The sequence below is a fragment of the Macrobrachium nipponense genome, chromosome 4, assembly GCF_015104395.2.
Source record: "Macrobrachium nipponense isolate FS-2020 chromosome 4, ASM1510439v2, whole genome shotgun sequence".
NCBI lineage: Eukaryota > Metazoa > Arthropoda > Malacostraca > Decapoda > Palaemonidae > Macrobrachium > Macrobrachium nipponense.
The window spans coordinates 50,117,324-50,137,070 of record NC_061100.1 but is presented as its reverse complement, the minus strand read 5'-3'; the positions used below and the strand labels follow the sequence as shown (position 1 = coordinate 50,137,070).

The 19,747-nt window shown below is 39.7% G+C and overlaps 1 protein-coding gene across 2 annotated transcripts in view; it reads left to right on the top strand.

Annotated features, from left to right (window-relative positions):
- The window catches only part of LOC135210924 (carboxypeptidase D-like), a gene marked incomplete at its 3' end in the record, with an annotated part of 572,526 nt that overhangs the window by 176,050 nt on the left and 376,729 nt on the right, over window positions 1-19,747 (top strand). The window contains 2 exon segments of one of the 2 annotated variants that reach the window (XM_064243890.1): window positions 2,839-2,921; window positions 3,469-3,987. In XM_064243890.1, the coding sequence (XP_064099960.1) occupies window positions 2,839-2,921; window positions 3,469-3,987 (602 nt within the window). 2 annotated transcript variants of the gene reach the window in all.

Here is a 19,747-nt window from a genome sequence, read left to right as displayed (position 1 = left end):
TTCCAAAGGTTAAAATAAAATACATTTTTACTCATTCTTCATGTAATGGAGATCTGAAGAAAGAATTCTCTCTCTCTCTCTCTCTCTCTCTCTCTCTCTCTCTCTCTCTCTCTCTCTCTCTCTCTCTCTCTCTCTCTCTCTCTCTCTCTCTCTCTCTCTCTCTCCATTTTACTTTCTATATTATCGTCATATCTTCATAATAAAAAGGCTATTCGTGGAATAATTTCATATCAGTGAAATCAACTTTTATTTATGTGAAGCCAGCCAGCAAAATGTGCGTACGTATATGAAAATCAAATTATGGTAGCGTTCACAGCAAGATTGTCTTTCGAAATTGTAATAGTACTAGTCATGGTAGTAATAATGTTTGGGAATATACGTAACATTCATTTTCAATACACAATATCATTTTTATTCTGGTAGTAAATAATAGTCTAGAATGATCATATGTACTCTGCATTGTCAGGGGTTTGTGGCACGATGAAACAAACAAAATAAGGTGTTTCCTTTTAGGCTACGTGTTTAGAAAAACATGAATAGAATCATCTTTGCGACTTCATTTATTTTGATATTTTTAATGATACAATAACTATCATTTGTACTACTAACATGGATCTGTTGAGTCCAGTGTTACCAATTTCGCATTTTTAATGCTAGCTTTCATTTTCTTGAGGTAATTAGCTAGAAAATTTTTAATCCAGCATCTGGTAGGAAAACTTGCATTTGTTTTCAAATACATCTAGCATGCATTTGTTTTCAAATACATCTAGCATACGTATTTTGACATCAAAACTTTGTAATGTTAAGTTTAATATTTCTTTTATTCTACTATGTTTGATATATCATGTAAGAAAAAGAACAAAATCTAGCAAAACCATTTTTAGGAATTGAGCAGAATAAGTTTCGAAATTATTAGGAATCATGTAACGTAATGTACAAGTACACTGTGTATGTTAGAAACATGTTTGAATGGAAAAAGAGAGCAATCGGTTGAAATTGGCTAGGTGGCATTGTTGTGTATGATGTAAATTTTTTAGCACTTTATGGAGCAAAATCTAGCTAGAAATTGTCATTCCCATTTGGCGACACTGGCCTGCCCACGTTTTATGTTGTTATTGAAGTTGTGTTTGCCGCATTCTTCAAATTGTACCCATATAAACGAGTCAATTATGTGGCATCCAAAAGCCCCGATTCTTTTACTCTTATGGGAAAGAAGCCTAAACGTCTGACGAATGTTATTACGTGTAATATATTAACGTGTTGTGAAGAAAAGAGGCCCACATGAGCATGCATATTGTAGGCTTCTAGCTGTAATCCATAGGCTAATAGGCTACATATGTACAGTAGCACGTATACTACATATATTTTGAAGGCTAATGTTGTAAAATAACTTTGAAACTATCTTGAATTTAGTTTAAGGTGATAGTTGAAGACATATTTGGTGTCTGAACTAAAGTAGGCAGTTATAAACGTTGGAATAGTGGTCTTGGGTGGCAAAATGAGTAAGTAAACTTCAGGCTTTCTCATGCCATGTGGGCTGTACTACTCAAGGGGCAGTCCTTTCTCTCCTATCCCCTTTTCAGGGCTAAGATAACTTTTAAGTTGCATCCTTTGCATCACTTTTGTGATGTCAGATGGGAAAGAAACTTCTGTGTATCCAGTCCAAGCTCTTTCAATATATTTGCAAAGGACTAGGGAAATCAAACAAAATGTTAATAACCTTTTTTGCATCCTAGGAAGCCTGACACACTTGTAAAAAAAATGCCATGTCTTGTCGGTTTAAGGCTCTGGTGAGGGAGTTATACACTAACTTTGACTACTTTTCTACCTCTATTGAAAGTAAGTTTTCACAACTTGTGAACAATATTAACCACTTTCAGTCTCCTTAAGAATTTTTCTCTAAAAAAGATTATCAGTGCAGCTCAGTGGAGGTGTGACTTTGTATTTGCCTTGTACTATCTGTAAGATGTGGAAAGTCAGTATGAATCATGCAGAGCTCTTTTGCCCCTCATTATGGCAGGGAAACTCATAGCCTGAATGTCTAGGGTAGCTGTACTCTAATCTTTCCTATTTTGTTGAAAATTGCTGTGTTTTGGAGAGTATGAAGGTACTTATGTTGTATTAGATAAGTGCCTGTATTCTTTTACTATCACTGCTTTGCTGGCTAGGCAGAAGGCCTTTTGTCTCACTTGCATCAGAGAGAGAATTGTAATATCTCTGACAATGAACATCCAGCATTGTTCAGAGGTCTTGCCATCTAATGAATAGCCCTTACTTGGCAGGGCTTCCGGCAGATGGATGCTATTCATCAGGTATGTAGTGTCTTATCTCGGGTGGAATTTTAGTTTTCTTAACGGTTATTGATTTTGTCCACTCAACTTTTCCCACCCACTTGGTTCAATTACTATCATAATCGAGATTTAAGATTTTTTAAGGAATAAATTTTTTTTTTTATAAAATTCATTTTTAAAATTAATTTTAAAATCTTACCTCTCAACTATGTGTCACTCTCTGCCTCCCTACTGAAGTGGAAAACACTGAATGGAAAACTATAGATGCTCAAACCACCCTAAAGGGATGGGTGAAGAGACAGTTCAACCTAAATGATACTATTATGTTTTTAGTTTGGACAGTTGTCCTGCCAGAAGTGAAAAACACTGCAGTCATAAGGGAGTGGTATTTAAAAAGTGAATTGTATCATAAAGATTTCTATTTTTGTCTGCATGAAACTGAGTAAAGAAGTGAATTTGCTGTCTTTTTTTTTTTTAATAAAATTTTTTTTATAAATAAATTTTCTTGAAAGCAATTATTATTCTGATGTTATGCCCATCTTGTCAGGTACAACACTGAAAGGAGGAAGATAACTGTTGTTAATGGTACAGTGACTCGTCTTGATATTAAAATGAAACGTCATGCTAAAGGTAAGTTTGAAATTAAGAATATTTGCTTCAATAGACTTACTATTGCTAAATAGCTTTGATTTGTAAGTACACCCCTCTGAGGTGTTACTAATATATTAATAACACATCTTACTCAACATCTGATATGGTGTAGCATAGAATTATTGGTAAAGTTTTTACTTAGAGCACCTCTTAAATTCTAATTTTAACTAATGCATTTCCTAAATTCTAGTTCTGGATAATTGAGTAACTGCTTCATGAAAAGTTATGCCATTTTTAAAAGTCCTCTTGAGTTAATAATGAAATATATGTCACACTAACTCATACATTACTCAGGAATTAGTAGTTCATGAAAAAATGGTGTAACATATGATAATATCAGAATTTACTCTTCATAACTATGTAATTATCTTCTGGGAACTGTAGATTACTAACATCTTTTCACTGGTATTTGCTGCTATCTTGATTTGGGCATAATTAATTGACATGGCCTTTTTGCTAATTGTGTATCTGAATTAAAACCCTTTGAAATCTTCCCTTTTAATAGAATTCATTGGCATGATTTCAGTCAATTCAGAAAGAGAAGGAAAACCAAGTCTGCGAAGATTACCGATAATAGATGGAAGTAAAAGCTCTTTGCAGAGTAGTAATAGAGGTACTAGTGGATTTTCTTCGAGCATTACTGAGAGTTTAAAACCCTCCGTGTCAGCCTCTTTTCCAGTTCTAGCCACCTCTGAAGATGATACACATTCAGAGGCTAATACTTCAAGTATCAATGATTTGATTTATACTAGTCCCATTGGTAGCAAAAGTTCTAGTTTCGTCAACCTGTTGTCACATGCAAACTTTGGCAACAAGTCAGTATTCCTGACAAATATATCAACTGAAAGTGCTGTATTCATGGAAAAAGAGCAGGAGCTTCCTATTACTTCAAAAGTACCAGCATTGCATATCACTAATTTACCTGAGTCCGAGGTCAACAACTTGAAAAGTTTACAAATGATAAAGGATGTTACAACTGAGGAGTACAATACCAGTGATATGAAATCCACTGAAGCTGTAAGCCTGACATTTAACTTTTCGTCATGTGAGTTTGTAATGGTATGTTGGTGTTTAATGTTACTCAGAAATTATGTCTGAATGGTTGAGGTGCATTTGTAGTTTTTGTTCTTTGAATTATTTTTCTTTAAAAAAAGTGTGTGGATTTTGTGCATGATTTAAAATCGGTTGATTATTGTGTGTTGGCAGTGAAGCTTTAGATGAAAAGCAATATGTACGTATGTTTGCACCTTTAAGGGCACTTACTTCATGTTATGGTTTTAATGATCCCAGCTACAGTGCCCTTAAATTTTTTCAAGACTGTTTTTTTGTTTCTCTAGCATGAAAATTAGGTTTACATTGGTGTTGAATTGATATTTTCAGCATATATTGTTTTTTCCAGCTTTAATTTTGTGTTTGATGCCATGAATACTAGCTGTTGTAGATCATTTATGTTGGATGTCATGAATAGCTGTTGTTCGTTTTTGTGTCTCGAAATTTAAAAGTTTTACGCTTACTGCTTTGATTTTATTTTTTAGAGTTCCAAGTGGTAAAACATTGTGTATGTATGTGTGTGTGTGGGCTTATGTTTGCTGTAGTGTTCTGATTTGATTTTCGCACTTATTTTATGGCTTTCTGTGTTATTATCTTTGGATCGTTATTGCTTTATTCATTCTGTAAACTTGTTATTACTGTCAGTCGGATGTTTAATGTAGTATCATTATCATTCTATGTCGGCTTTTCCATTTTGTGCAGACATGTCAAGGTCTTTTCATACATTTTTTTGTTTGTTGTGCCTGAATTTCCACATGATGAGAAGTTGATGGGATTTCAATTAAACTTGGTATTAGCACAGATCATAGATGTGCATGAAAAGAGGTTACCTGTCTGTCACACACTGGTCATAATGACCTACATTATTTGTCTGGAGGGATTTTAATCCACCTGTTTCATGAAAGTGCACTCACATGCACCAAAGATTTTTTTTATTATAAGTTAGGAATGCTAATTAAATGGATGGAGGTCACATAAAAATGACGAACCTCGGTCATATTTTCACAATCAGGGTTCAGTCTGAAGTACACATGGCGGCACTCCGCCTGCAGTTGGAAACTCTGTGCAGCTTAGATTTACTAGGCTGCTTAGTAGGGTCTCCATTTTTCCCATCACTTGAGTTCTCTTACAGTCAGTGAAACCTTTGGCAGATGTCTGCTGAAATAACCATAGACTTCAGGTGATTTCAGTTATAACACTGATAGGGTTTTCCAGTTTTCAAATCTTTTTCAAGGTTATATGAACAGAGGCAGTAAATTTACCAAAGACTTGAAATGGTGTCACTGGTTGAAACACTTAAAATATATTAACAAATCCATAAATCAGCGCAAAGAAAACAGAGAAGTTAAAATTAAAGAAACATTAGCAAGTGAGAGAAAAATCTTGGGATAATGCATAAAGGATGGAAATAAATATAATCTAAAATCAGTCAAGTTTCAAAGAAAATTCGCTACAGTTACCGTAATCATGAGATCAAGGGTGTAATCAAACCAGCACAATAAAAATTGTCATGGTGCATTTATACACTGAAGCTGGAAAGTGTAATATTAATATACTGTAGAGCAACTGAATGAAAGGGTGAATAACACTCAGGATGAAACTCATAGATGGTGTACCACCTTCTCTCTCCTCCCACTCTTTGAAGGAGACAAGACAGACTCAAAGTCATATGTGAATGATGCATAATGCAGAACAATGACTGCATTAAAAGGTGACAAGGCAGTGGTTTACAGTAGTATTTTGAAAACAGTGGTGGCAATAACATTCATTTCAACACTTCACAACATAATATTATCCTGTAAGAAGGAAAGAATTTTAAAGCACACAAAATAAATGTAGATTGCACTACAATTTAAACTAAAATCTCATTTGCATGAATAAAATGCAATGACAATGAACATAGCAATAAGGAAATCTGTTCCAAGTTTCACTTTGATTGCATCCAGATGTTTAGTAGCCACATGGTCATTGGCACTAGCACAATCCTTAACCAAGACAAATATGTAAAAATATACAGGTACAATGACACACAAATGTTGACAACAATATGCAGAGGCAACTGATTTATAACTTGTAATTTCATTTACAGCAATACACATATTTATGAATATACTGTTCTCTTTTACTTTCACTGATGAAGCAACTTCAGCTGTTGTATGGATGACCTACTTTTGCATAGAGACAAAGATGGATAGGATGCACTACATTTCAGGGACTGCCTGAATGAGGACGGTTTAACAGTTCATTCAGGGAATTGTTTTATAAATGCAAAACAAATAAAGTAATACTTCATACAAATAAATACAAGACAAAGTGATTCTTTACAGAAAACTGGAATTAAGCAATGAGTTTTAATTATTCAAAACTATTTACAACAGTGGAATACCATTTCAGTGACACAAAATTTGGGATGAATCTTACCTACTGTTAAAGATAGCTTATATCTCTGCGCTGGTAAGGAAGTCAGCATTCAAACAAAAGATGACCGCAGGGTGCAGATAGGCAAGTTGGTATTCAACCAAAAGATGATTACATGGCTGACTGTCTAGTTCACCTGTTCTTCTCGAGAAGTGTTTCGAATGTTTGAGCTCTTGTTAGAATTCTCCTTGCTGCCATTGTGTATAGTAGGGATTCATTGGTATCCTATAGCTTTGGTTGTTTGCTGCTTTCATGGAACTGCTCATTTATTTTTCTTACGATGTCTTCCACTGGAACCAAAGCCAAGAACAATCAGTATAGTGTGTGATCTACAAAATGGATGTGAGGAATGTAGGGATCGGTCTAAGGACTTTACATTGTAAGTTGTTAGATATAAGAAGAGAAAGGAAAAATATAGATTGTGAAAGCAAACTGTAAAATCAGTTATAAAACTGTCATTTCTCCCTGCTCTCATCTGTTATCTCTACTCAGTCTTTGGCTTTTCCCTCTGACAATACTTTTATGCTTTAGTTAGTACTGACACTTCCTCTTGAGCTCTTCCTCCTGCTCCCCTTTTGGTTCAGGAAAACCATACAGGCAGTCCTCACTTTTCGGTGGCCTGGGTTAATGATGGTCTGGTTTACAGCACTTGGCTAACAACATAGTTAATCAGAATTTTGCTGAGGGCCTTCAGCGGGGTCTTCTTTGTTGGGGATGTTGGTGGGTTTGAGGCAATCTATCGAGACCCAGTCCTCGCAGCCGCCAATTGATACGAGGAATGCCTTTTCCTCCTGACAGATGACTCGGTGTGGCCCCAGGTCCCTAGGGCCTTGTCAAGGGTGGGCGGGCAGCGTCATTCCTCACAAAGATGAACCTGCAGGAGTCCAGGGCTCACAGGCGGAACTGCTTCATCCTGTCGACGTACGTTTCTCGGCAAGGTACGAACTTCTGGGCGGGGCGGGGCTGCACACAACCTAGCCAGAGGAATATCACGATCGTCGCTGTCTGCGGGGAAGAATTCGCCTGGCACTGTCAGGGTCTCCCCGTACACCTTCTCTGCTGGGGAAGGGTCGCTGTTGGCTCTTGGGGCAGTATGAAGACTGAGGAGGACCCAGGGAAGCTGTGCCTTCCAATCGGGGCCCTAGTAGAGTGCCATTAAAGAAGCCTTGAGGGAGCGGTGACCCTTTCCACCATGCCATTGGGTGCGGGATTGTAGGACATCGTGGTGTGGTGCTTGGTCCCCATCAGGCGTGCCAGGGAAGACCAGAGCTGTGACGTGAAGGCGGGTCCTTGGTCCATCGTCACGTTGTCGGGCACTCCGAAGCGGCTAATCCAGTTGGTTAGGGGGGCTTCAGCACAGGTATCTGTGGTGTCTTCTGACATCGGGGTGGCCTTGGGGCACCTGGTTGACTGAATCTTCGCCTGGGCTGGGGAAAAGAGCCTATCCCCGATTCAATGTGCCTTCCTGTCCTGCTACTCTGGCACACGATGCAGTTTCTGGCCCACTCCCAAGTTTCCTTCCTGATACCGTGCCACACGAACTTCTTCGTCAGGAGCCTGGTTGTCGTGTGGGGCGACGGGTGTGAGAGGCCATGAATGACATTGAACACCTGTTTCCTGCAGGAGGTGGGTATCGGGATGAGGGCATCCTGTGCTGGTATCGCAGAGGAGCGTCGTCCTGGAGGGGCCAAAGGGGATTTCCTCCCAGCGAAGGGTGGTGATGGTGGTCCGGTAGGCTGGTACTTCGGGGTAGGAGGCTTATTCACGTGCTAGGTCTTCGTAGTCGATGCTGAGGTGAAGGGAGTTTATCTCGACCCTCAAGAGGGTGTCGGCTACGGGAATTTTCCGCCGGGGACGTACTCGATGGAGCAGGCAAACTCAGAGATGGCCGTGAGATGATGTTGCTGCCTTGCGGACCAGGCATCGCCCGCCTTGACGAAGGCGTGGACCAGCGGCTGGTGGTCCATCCTTATGGTGAAGGGGATGCCCTCCAGAAGATATTTGAAGTGGCGGACGGCCTGGTAGACGGCAAGGAGCTCATGGTTGAATGTGCTGTAGAGAGTCTCGGCGGGTTTGAGCTTCTTGCTGAAGAAGGCTAGTGGTGTGGGGACTCCGTTGACCAGCTGTTCCAGGACGGCGCCGGTGGTGAACATCAGGGGCGTGTTGGAGTCCTGCTGAGGGAAGATTTGGTTCGGGCGAAGGCGAGCTGCTGGTCCTTCTCCCTGTTTGACAGGGCGTAGCTGTTGGACGTGGTGATGAGGTTTAGGCGCTGGTAGTCACCGCAGGGCCTCCATGTACCGTCTGCCTTCTTCACCATGTGGAGAGAGGACGCCCACAGACTCGCTGCCTTTTCACAGATCCCCATCTCCATTTCTTTGAATGCGGTCTTGGCTTCCTGGAGGAGCTTCAGTGGGAGGTGGCGGAACTTGGTGTGTGTTTGGGGGCTCTTGTTCTCAATATGGTGGAAGACACTGTGCTTGGGCGCGGTCCCAGCCACCTGGTGAAGCTCGGAGCGGAAGACGTCCGGAATCTCCTGGAGAAGGGAGGCATATCTGTGGTGGGGAAGGATGGAGCAGATGGTGGACGCCGTTGGTCCTCTGGCGAGTGGGCGGAAGAGGCAGGTCTCGGTATCAAGAAGACGCTGACAGGCCACATCCACCAAGAGGCCGTAGTGGATGAGGAAATCCGCCCCCAGGATAGGGGTCTGTACGTCACGAGGACGAAGGGCCAGGTGTAGGTCTAGCCCAGGAACGTGATGTTCTGAGCCCTGGTGCTGTAGTTGTGGATGGGTATCCCATTTGCAGCTACGAGGGCAGTCAAGTCATTGGGGGTGTGGCTGCAATTCTCTGCAGATGAAGGGAACACTGACTGCATGGCACCAGTGTCAACCAGCATCCAGAGGCCGGAGATGCTGTCTTGGACGTAGAAGCCCCTGGGTTAGGACCACGTTTCTGCCGCTGCTATTGGGGCTTGTTTTGCGCGCTGCCTCTGTTGTTTTTTGAAGGGCGGAAGGAGCAAGGGCACTCGCACTTCCGTGCCTTGCTGCCAAATTGGCGGTGGAAGCGGCACCACCCAACGTCTGGGAGGGGCTTCGGCAATCGCTGGTATGCTTCACCAACCGTTTCCTCCTGCTGTAGGCTGTTGGCTGTTGGCTGACTGAGGTGAAGAGAGTTTTGCAGCTTGGGTGGCAGTAAACGGCGCGAAAGCCTGCTGCACCACTTTCCATCTCCATGGTCTCTTCATAAGGGATCTGTCTTCGGTCTTCAGGCACAAGCTGGCAAAGGAAGAGTTGGCGGAGGATGCTCACCTCCTGCCTTCGTCCTTGGTGGTCCACCTCTGGCAAGAGGACCAGGTCCAGGAGCTTGTTCCAGGCCAGTCTGGGATCCAAGGTGGTCATGGGGTTGACTACAAGGTCGAAATTTTCGGTGGCTTGCTGGGGAACTGAGAGGGAGAAGACCTGGATGAGCTCCCTCTTCAGGCCTTCGTAGGGTAGCTCCCCGCTCTGGATGCGCATCCATGGGGTGAGGCGTTTGAAGGCATCCTCTGTGAGGGTCTCAGTGATGAGGTCCACCTTGATGATGCCATGGATCCAGAACTGTATTTCTGTCTGTTGCAGCCATGTTGCGACGTCCTCACTGCAGAAGGGCGGCAGCTTGATGTGGTGGGGCTCCAACGGTGCGGTCATCCGGGCTGCGGGCACAAGTGTCGAGGAGGACTCAAGCACGAAGAAGGATCGTCTCACGGATCGCAGGGTCGAGGAGGACACAGAGGAGTCAAGTGAATGCATTGAATTGTCCTTCATATTGTCAGTCTCACACTTACGGTCGATGAGAAGTCGTGAATGGCATTGAGGAGTACCAGAGAACCTAGACTAGGTGTCGTATAGGTCTATTAAAGTTTCTCTGACGGTGAGCACCAGTAATTAGTCCCTTAATGGCAAAGCCAAAACCGCTTGGGTCACCTACTCCTCGGTCACCAATTGTGAGGACTGAGTAAGACGAGGAGAGTGAGCGAACTGATTTTATTCGGCAAATAAGGCTGTACATAAGGCGGCATGTGGACGGAAGCGTAGTGTCCGTCACGCATGCACAAACAAACTTAAAAAAAGGGACAGAGGCCCTGCTGTGAATGTATTTCTTCACAGACGAAAATACATGAATAATTTTACATAAAGGGAAAGTATTCCCGACATATATATACATACATCAAAAGAAAAGGTGTGAAATGCTCTACATTTTAGTTCCTGGAAGAAAAGAGAGGACATATGGATATCCAGATTTTTACAATGGAGGGCGAACATTCACCTGAATGTCGTTCTTACAAAACTCTTAATTATGTATATTATTTGCTTTGTTTGTTGAATAAGGGATTTGCTTAATAACTAATTTTAAAATTTTGATAAGATTATTCAAACCAGTAGCAGTTCCCAGTCTTTATCCACTTCAAGAAGGCGGGGGAGGTGGGTGTTGTGTGAGTAAATAACAGTTTGAGATAATGGCCGAAGGGGAAGAAGTGTTGCCTACAGAGGCTCATGGATTTCTATCTTATGATGTAAGGAGTTATTCTCTTAATTTTTTATATAGTTAGGAGATATTTCTCTCTCTCTCTCTCTCTCTCTCTCTCTCTCTCTCTCTCTCTCTCTCTCTCTCTCTCTCTCTCTCTCTCTCTCTCTTATTGCTGTTTATATTTTTAATGGTAAAATGTTTAAGATGACTTTGAAATTAAATTGATAGTGGAACCCCTTGTTCACGTTCCTGACATTCGCAGATTTCTCTATGGACCATATTTACTCATTATTCACAGGAAATTTGCGTATTCGCTGTATTCTTCTATGAGAAATATCCACAAAGTACTTTATTTTCATATCAGTTTCATGATTAAATGCACCTTTATGATAAAACTAATAAAAAAACAGGTATAAGCATTTTTAGTGGGTTTTTCTTTAGTTAAAACTAAGAAATTAGGTAGTTTTAAGCATTTTTATAGGGGTTCCAAGTATTCTCAGATTCAAGCTATTCGCCGGAGTGCTCTGGTATGCATCCCCTGCTAATACGAGGGGTCCATTGCAATATAATTTCAAAGATTAATAGATCATTAATAGAATTATAATTTTAAGGTATATACAGTCAACCCTCATATTCACGGACTTACTGTCATGGTAATGGCTTCATAGCAACGAATGATAAGGTAAAGGAAATGAAAATGCATTTTCTTCAAGTAGGTCTGCAGCAAAGAGGCATTCCCGCACGTTTTGGGGGCGCCTGTTCTCATGAAGGTTCTAGAATCGGCAGGAGTTTTGTGGAACGCAATACGCGCCGTCACGTCATCAGAAAATGCAGCGAAATATGATGCAATACTTTGTCAAGATTCTTCTAAGACGTTCTGGCCATCTCGGGGGTCTGTGACGTTCATGCTCCGCCCCCCTTAGGCCCCGCCCCCAGATCACCGTATAAATACGACTGATGAAGTAGGAGAGAGGAGAGTCACAGATCAGATCATCAGTTAGAGATGAGGGATCATCATAGAGAGATAAGAGAAGGAACAGACGAAGGATAAGAGGGTGAGTCGAATTCGAGTCAAGTTGTCCAGTTAGTGAAAATGACCGGGGTTTTTGACGTTGAGCAAGCCTTGAGAGAAGAAACTTTCAATAAGAGTTTTCGAGGAGTTCCTGCCCTTCGAGTATCAAGAATAGACATTGCTTTCCACGGTACGGAGTCAAGAAGACGACTAAAGTTCCACCGTTCTCCTTTGTGAAGCCATCGCTTCGAGTCACAAAACTGGCCTGCAAGTACTTTCATTACCCCACTGTTTCCCCAGTTCACGCATTGTAAGATTTTACCTTGTTTATGTAAATAGGAGACACTATTCTGCATTTATCTTTGTTAGTAAGCTTGTAAATAAACCTTTGTTCTGTTAGTGTTTCTTTCTATATTCGTATCCCCAGTTTCAACTGTTGGTGTTGAATTCTTTTTGTTTATCATAATATCGAACTTGAAGCGAACCTCTCTCAGTCCGTAATATTGGCGACCTTGCTAGGCTATTTGGCACCATAACAGTTTGAAACAGGGAATATAGAAAGAACCAGAATGAGTGAGATGATGAAAGAGTTTATTGAGTCAGGTAAGCTTATAGGTCTAGAGGGGAATGATCTCCGTCAGTATGTTGAAAAGAAAGAAAGAGAGAAGTATGAGAGAGATGAAAGAGCGGCTGAGAAAGAGGAAAGAACAGCTGAGAGGGAAGTGCAGTAAACGAGAGAAGCAATGAAAATGCAGCAAGAGAGAGAAATGTTGGTAATGCAGCGGGAAGAAATAGAGAAAGAACGTATGCATGAGTTGGAAATTACTCGGTTAAGGAAAAGTACTCGTAATAGTCGGAAAGGCGAGAACGAAAACGAAGCTTATAGTTTAGGTATGAGTGCAGTGCTGAAATTAGTACCAAAGTTTGATGAGGAAGATGTAACAAAATATTTCATGTGTTTTGAGAAGTTAATGGAAAGAGTAGGTTCTCCTAAAGAAATGTGGACTTTATATTTACAGTCAGTTGAGAGTGGTAGGGCACTTACTGTGTATAGTTGCAATGTCTAAGGAGGAATGTGATGATTATGATATTGTGAAAGAAACCATTCTTAGCACGTACAGGTTAGTACCGGAGGTGTACCGTAAGAAATTTAGAAGTTTGAGAAAGGACAAAAATATTACGTATGTAGAATATGGTAAGAAGTTAGAAAGGCTGTTATTTTATTGGTTAACTTCTGCTTAAGTTGAGGATTTTGATGGTTTGAAGAACTAAGTGTTGTTAGAAAACTTCAAAGATAATGTATCCCCTGAGATTAAGCTTTACATAGAAGATAGGCGAGAAGTATCTTTTGCAGGAGCAACTAGGTTAGCTGACGAATATAGTCTAACTCATAATTTGAGTGTTAGTAAGACACGAAATGATCCTTCATCGGGTAGAGTACAAAGCGGTAAAGGTTTCAGTTCTAGTAATAGCAATGTGAGTAAAAGTGACTATTCCTGTTATACATGCGGAAAACCAGGTCATACGTCTAAGGTTTGTAAGAGTAAAGTGGCATCTAGTGGTTCAGAATTGACTTGTTTCTGATGTAATGGGAAAGGGCACTTAGCAAGAAATTGTGCAGTAGAAAGGAAGGACGTTAAGAAACCAGTGTCTAGTTAACCTTTCGTCAAGTAGGAATGATGTGATAAGAGAAACTAGGAAATTTTTTGGTGAGTAACTAGGAAATTTTTTGGTGAATTTGTCAGAAGGTGTAGTTTCCTCTCTTGGAGGAGTGGATTCGAGGGAAGTAGTCTTGCTTTGAGACACAGGAGCTGCTGTCTCACTGATTAGGAGAGAGAGTGTGCCAAACAGGGCAGAAATCAGTATGGAAGAAATAGTCATGTTAGGTGGATTTCCTAACACTTGTGTTCTTTGTCCTTTGTTGAAGGACACTACCTTAGAAAGCCAGGTAGTGTCTGGAGAAGTTAAACTGGTCGTTGTTGACAGTTTGCCTGTTGATGGCGTTGACATTATTGTTGGTAATGACTTAGCTTTATCCAAAAATGTGAAGGATATTCCAGTGCCTGAAATGGTAGTAACTAGGTCAGGTTTGGATACAGACAGACTACGGTCATAATTTGTTTGTGGATTCGAACGTGAGTGAGTTCGTGGATTCGAACGTGAGTGAGTTCGTGGATTTGAGCGTGAGTGAGTTCGTGGATTCGAACGAGTGTGATAGAGGTGGTGAGGTTGATCTTGGCGTGAGTGTGGCTGAGAGACCTAACTCTATCATTGACAGTGATAGGTGTAACTGTCGAGGGTAACGTATGAATGTACCGGTATCTAGTGCTAATTACGGTGATGAATTAGGCACTAACCTTTTGAATAAGGATGAGCTAGTCAAGTTTCAGAGAGACGATGAGACACTAACCCGAATTTTTTAATGTGAGCTGGATGATGACCTCGATGATGTGTGTAAGGAAACTTTTTGTTTAAAGAACGAAGTTTTGTGTCGTTATGTTCGTCCTAAGTCAGGTAGTAAAGGGGAAATCACCGAACAATTAGTGGTTCCTAGGAAGCTTCATGAGCTAGTTTAAAAGTTAGCACATGATGAGCAAGGACATTTATGAGTAAATAAAACTTTCAGGTGTATTAGTAGGGCGTACTTTTGGCCTAAAATGAAGAGTGACGTAAAGAGGTATGTTTTAAACTGTCATGAATGCCAAATTGCCGGGAAACTGAATCAAGTAATTCCCAGAGCTCCGTTGTGTAATATTACTTTGGTAGGCGAAGCTTTTGAGAATGTAGTTATCGATATGGTCGGGCCTTTGCCTAGAAGTAAAGGAGGGAATATATATCTGTTGACAATCATTGATAGACTAACTAACTATCCTGAGGCGGTACCTGTAAGAAGCTGTAACGTGAGGACCGTCGTTAAACGATTCTTAAATTATTTTTCTAAGTTTGGTCTGCCTCGTACTATACAGTGATATAACGGTAGTAATTTTGTATCCAAGTATTTCAAGGATAGAATGAAAGAGTTAGGCATTAAACTCGTAACTTCCACACCTTATCATCCCGAATCACAAGGCATTGTGGAGAGATTTCATCAAACGTTAAAGAGTTGTTTACGGAAATTGTGTAAGAACTTCGAAGACGACTGGGAAGAAAAGTTACGACGACTGGGAAGAAAAGTTACCATTTGTTCTGTTAGCTTTAAGGTTTGCACCGAACAACACTACAGGATTCAGTCCTTTTGAGCTTGTTTTTGGTCACACTGCTAAAGGTCCTTTGGAAATGTTAAAATGTAACTTAATGAATAAAGAAGGTAGTGAGGACTACATAACTAATCTATAGTATTATAAAAACAATTTAAGAGATGCTTGGCAACTAGCAAAGGAGAACGAGAGTGAGAGTCAAGGGAAAACTAAACAGAAACATGATCTTAGAGCAAAAGAGAGAGATATCTGTGTAGGAGATAAAGTTTTAGTATTAGTCCAGAAAGAAGGCCCCTCTTTATCGTATAAGTTCTAAGGTCCTTTTTCAATTTTAGAGAAGAGGGGGAATCTGAATTATTTAACCCTCTTACGCCGACTGGACGTATTTTACGTCGACATTTTTTGTCTCCCGTGTGCCGACTGGACGTATTTTACGTCGACTTACAAAAGTTTTTTTTTTAAATTCTCGGAAAAATACTTATAGGCCTACCAGCCTAAAACTTTTGAATCACGCGCCTTGGGGGATGCTGGGAGTTCACGGATCAAGGTGTTGTTTTGTTTACAATCGTTACGCAGGCGCGCAAGCGCGAATTTCTTTCTTGCCACACTAAAAAGTATCTGTGACACATCTCGGAAATTATTTCGTCACTTTGACATAATTTTTGTACCATTGTAAATTAGCCGTTACATGAAGTATTATATATGAAAATGTGCGCATTTTTATGTAGAATACAACAATAAAATACTCATGATTGTAGCTTTTATCAGTTTTGAGATATTTTCATATAAATAACGATAATTGCAAAAATTTCAACCTTCGGTCAACTTTGACTCTACCGAAATGGTCGAAAAACGCAATTGTAAGCTAAAACTCTTATAGTTTAGTAATATTCAATCATTTACCTTAATTTTGCAACTAATTGAAAGTCTCTAGCACAATATTTTGATTTTTGGTGAATTTATGAAAAAACTTTTTCCTTACGTCCGCGCGGTAACTCTTCCGAAAAAAATCATACATGCGATTGTGGTAATGTTTGCACCATTTTTTAAATTAGCCGTTATATAAAGTTTATATATGGAAATGTGCGCAATTTCATGCACAATACAACTAAAAACAACCCATGGTTGTAGCTTTTATCAGTTTTGAAATATTTTCATATAAATAACGATAATTGCCAAAATTTCAACCTTGGTCAACTTTGACTTGACCGAAATGGTCGAAAAACGCAATTGTAAGCTAAAACGCTTATATTCTAGTAATATTCAAGCATTTACCTTCATTTTGCAACAAATTGGAAGTCTCTAGCACAATATTTTGATTTATGGTGAATTTATGAAAAAATAACATTTTCTTTACGTCCGCGGCGGTAACTCTTCCGAAAAAATCATACGTGCGATTGTGGTAATGTTTGCACCATTTTAAATTAGCCGTTACATAAAGTTTTATATATGAAAATGTGCGCAATTTTATGTAGAATACAAAAAAAAATAATTGAAGGTTGTAGCTTTTCTCATTTTTGAAATATTTGCATATAAATCACGATAAATAGAAAAAAACCACGTTCGGTCAACTTTGCATATAAATCACGATAAATAGAAAAAAACCACGTTCGGTCAACTTTGACTCTACCGAAATGGTCGAAAAACGCAATTGTAAGCTGAAACTCTTACAGTCTAGTAATATTCAGTCATTTATCTTCATCTTGAAACAAATTCGAAGTCTCTAGCAAAATATTTAGATTTATGGTGAATTTAAAAAAAAATCTTTCCTTCCCTCCGCGCGCGGATTCTCCGCCACAAATCTCCGAAATGCGTACATACCATTCTCAGAATATTTGCTCCATGTCATATTAGGCATTTCATAGACTTTTATATATGAAAATGTGCGCAATTCCATGTAGAATAAAACGAAAAATATTTGAAGGTTGTAGCTTTTCTTATTTCCGAAATAATTGCATATAAAAAATATTTATATAAAAAAATTTGACATTCGGTCAACTTTAACTCGTCAGATATGGTCAAGAACTGCAATTGTAAGCTAATACTCTTACACTATAGTAATAATAAATCATTTGTCTTCATTTTGAAAGAAATTGGAAGTCTCTAGGACAATATTTAGATTTATGGTGAATTTAAAAAAAAAAATATTTGTTTACGTCCGCGCGTTACGAATTCATGCATTATTTTGTGATAATATTTTCTCTGTGTTGCTTTTATCGTTTTACAATGTGTTGTATACCAAAATGATCGCAATTTAGTGTACATTACAACGAAAAAAAAAGTAACTTGTTACCTTTAACCGTTTTGCGCACAGCGCGATTTGAATACAATTATATATGAAATTTCGTTTTTGCGCTATCTTATATCGCATTATTTATATATGATAATGATAATTTTTTTCATTTCTGATGGTTGCATACTAAACTTCAGCCAATGACAAAAAAAGGAGCCAAAAATGAACTCTTAATCTTGAAAACTAAGTGCGCTGTTGTTTTTTGAAAAAAATATTTTTTCCGCTTCCGCGCTCACTCTGAAACACCTCCGGCACACGGGAGACAATTTTTTTTTTACCGCTTCGGCGTAAGAGGGTTAATAGATATGGGTAAACGTAGAGCAAAGTGGCTGCATGTAAATTTGCTCAAGAAATATAACGAAAGCCCTGTGCCTGTAGTAACGGTGTCCCAGAAAGAAATTAGTTTTGAGGAAAACTCCGAGTTGCTTAAGAATTTTGAAGTTTTTAATCAAAGTTTAGAAAAGGAAAAGGTAAGGGAAATATGTAATGTTTTAGTGAATTATCCTGAAACTATTAGTGACAAACTAGGCCTAACCAATGTTTTAGAACATGATATTGAGTTGCAGGACGCAAAACCCATTAGGCAAAGTCCATATCATCTGAGCCCAGAAAAGGCAGAATCTGTGAGGAAGGAAATTAGTTACATGCTAGATAATGATTTGATAGTACCTAGCGAGAGTAAATGGAGTTCCCTGGTAGTTCTGGTGAAAAAGGAAGATGGATCAGAGATTGTGCATTGATTTCCGGAAGGTGAACAGTGTAACAAAGCAAAGTAATTTTCCCTTACCCAGGATTGATGATTGCTTAGATAGAATCGGAAATTCCAAGTTCATTTCGAAGCTTGATTTGGCTAAAGGTTATTAGCAAGTACCTTTAAGTGAACGAGCCCGAAAAATATCCGCCTTCATAACGCCATTTGGTAGTTTCGAGCCCAAAGTTATGGCTTTTGGCTTGAAGAATGCAGCTAGTACCTTCCAAAGGTTAATGAATAAAGTTTTAAATGGCATCAACAACTGTGTCGTGTACTTAGATGATCTTGTGATATTTTCAGAGACTTGGGAGGGCCATGTAAGGACTTTGGCAAGAGTCTTGGAGGCCCTTACCAAAGCGAATCTCGTTCTTAATCTAAGGAAATGCGAATTTGGGAAAGCCTCTATTACTTATCTCGTGAATTTCCCAATCCCAACAACTAAAAAACAGGCCATGAGATTTCTCGGAATGGTTTCGTATTTCCGTAGATTCGTACCAAATTTCTTGGAAATAGCGCTCCCATAACTAATCTGTTTAAGAAAGGACGCAGTTTTGTATTTGATGTCGCGTGTATGGAAGCCTTCAACAAGTTAAAGGCTATAATGATTCGCAAGCCAGTTCTATTATTACCCGATTTTGATAAGGAATTTAATTTAGCAATCGATGCCAGTGATATTGGCGTAGGAGGGGTTTTTGTTACAAGAAGTGAATGGAATGAAACTCCCAGTTGCCTATTATTCAAAGAAACTGAATAAAGTGCACAGAACTATTCCTCTATAGAGAAGGAATTGTTTGGTTTAGTTACAGCCTTGCAACACTTTGAGATTTATGCACGTAGTAGTTCTGTTTTTAACTGTGTGTACTGATCATAATCCGTTGGTTTATTTAAAGAGGTTTAAGAATAAGAATTAACGTCTAATGCATTGGAGTTTAGAATTACAAGACTATAACCTGAAGACAGTTCATATAAGGGGAAAGGATAATGTTATAGCTGATAGCCTCTCTAGAGATTTCTCAGAATTAGTAGCCTAATGACCGTTTTCTGTTTTCGCACGAGTGTGTGAGTGGAGAAGTTTGTTAAAGCTTTATGCAGAATTGTTCCCCTGCTGTTTAATTCTTGTTTCTCTTTAGAAAAAAATAAGATCAGTTGGTTTCGTTTTTTTTCTTTTTCGGGGGACGTGTCATGGTAATGGCTTCATAGCAACGAATGATAAGTTGAAGGAAATGAAAATGCATTTTCTTCAAGTAGGCCTGCAGCAAAGAGGCATTCGTGCTCGTGTTTTCATGATGGTTCTAGAATCGGCAGGAGTTTTGTGGAACGCAACACGCGCCGTTTTCAGAAAATGCAGCGAAATATGATGCAATACTTTGTCGAGATTCTTCTAAGACATTCTGGTCATCTCGGAAGTCTGTGACGTTCATACTCCGCCCCCCTTAGGCCCCGCCCCCAGGTCACCATATAAATACGACTGACGAAGTAGGAGAGAGGAGAGTCACAGATCAGATCATCAGTTAGAGATCTGGGATCATCAGAGACAGGTAAGAGGAGGAGGAACAGACGAAGGATAAGAGGGGAAGTC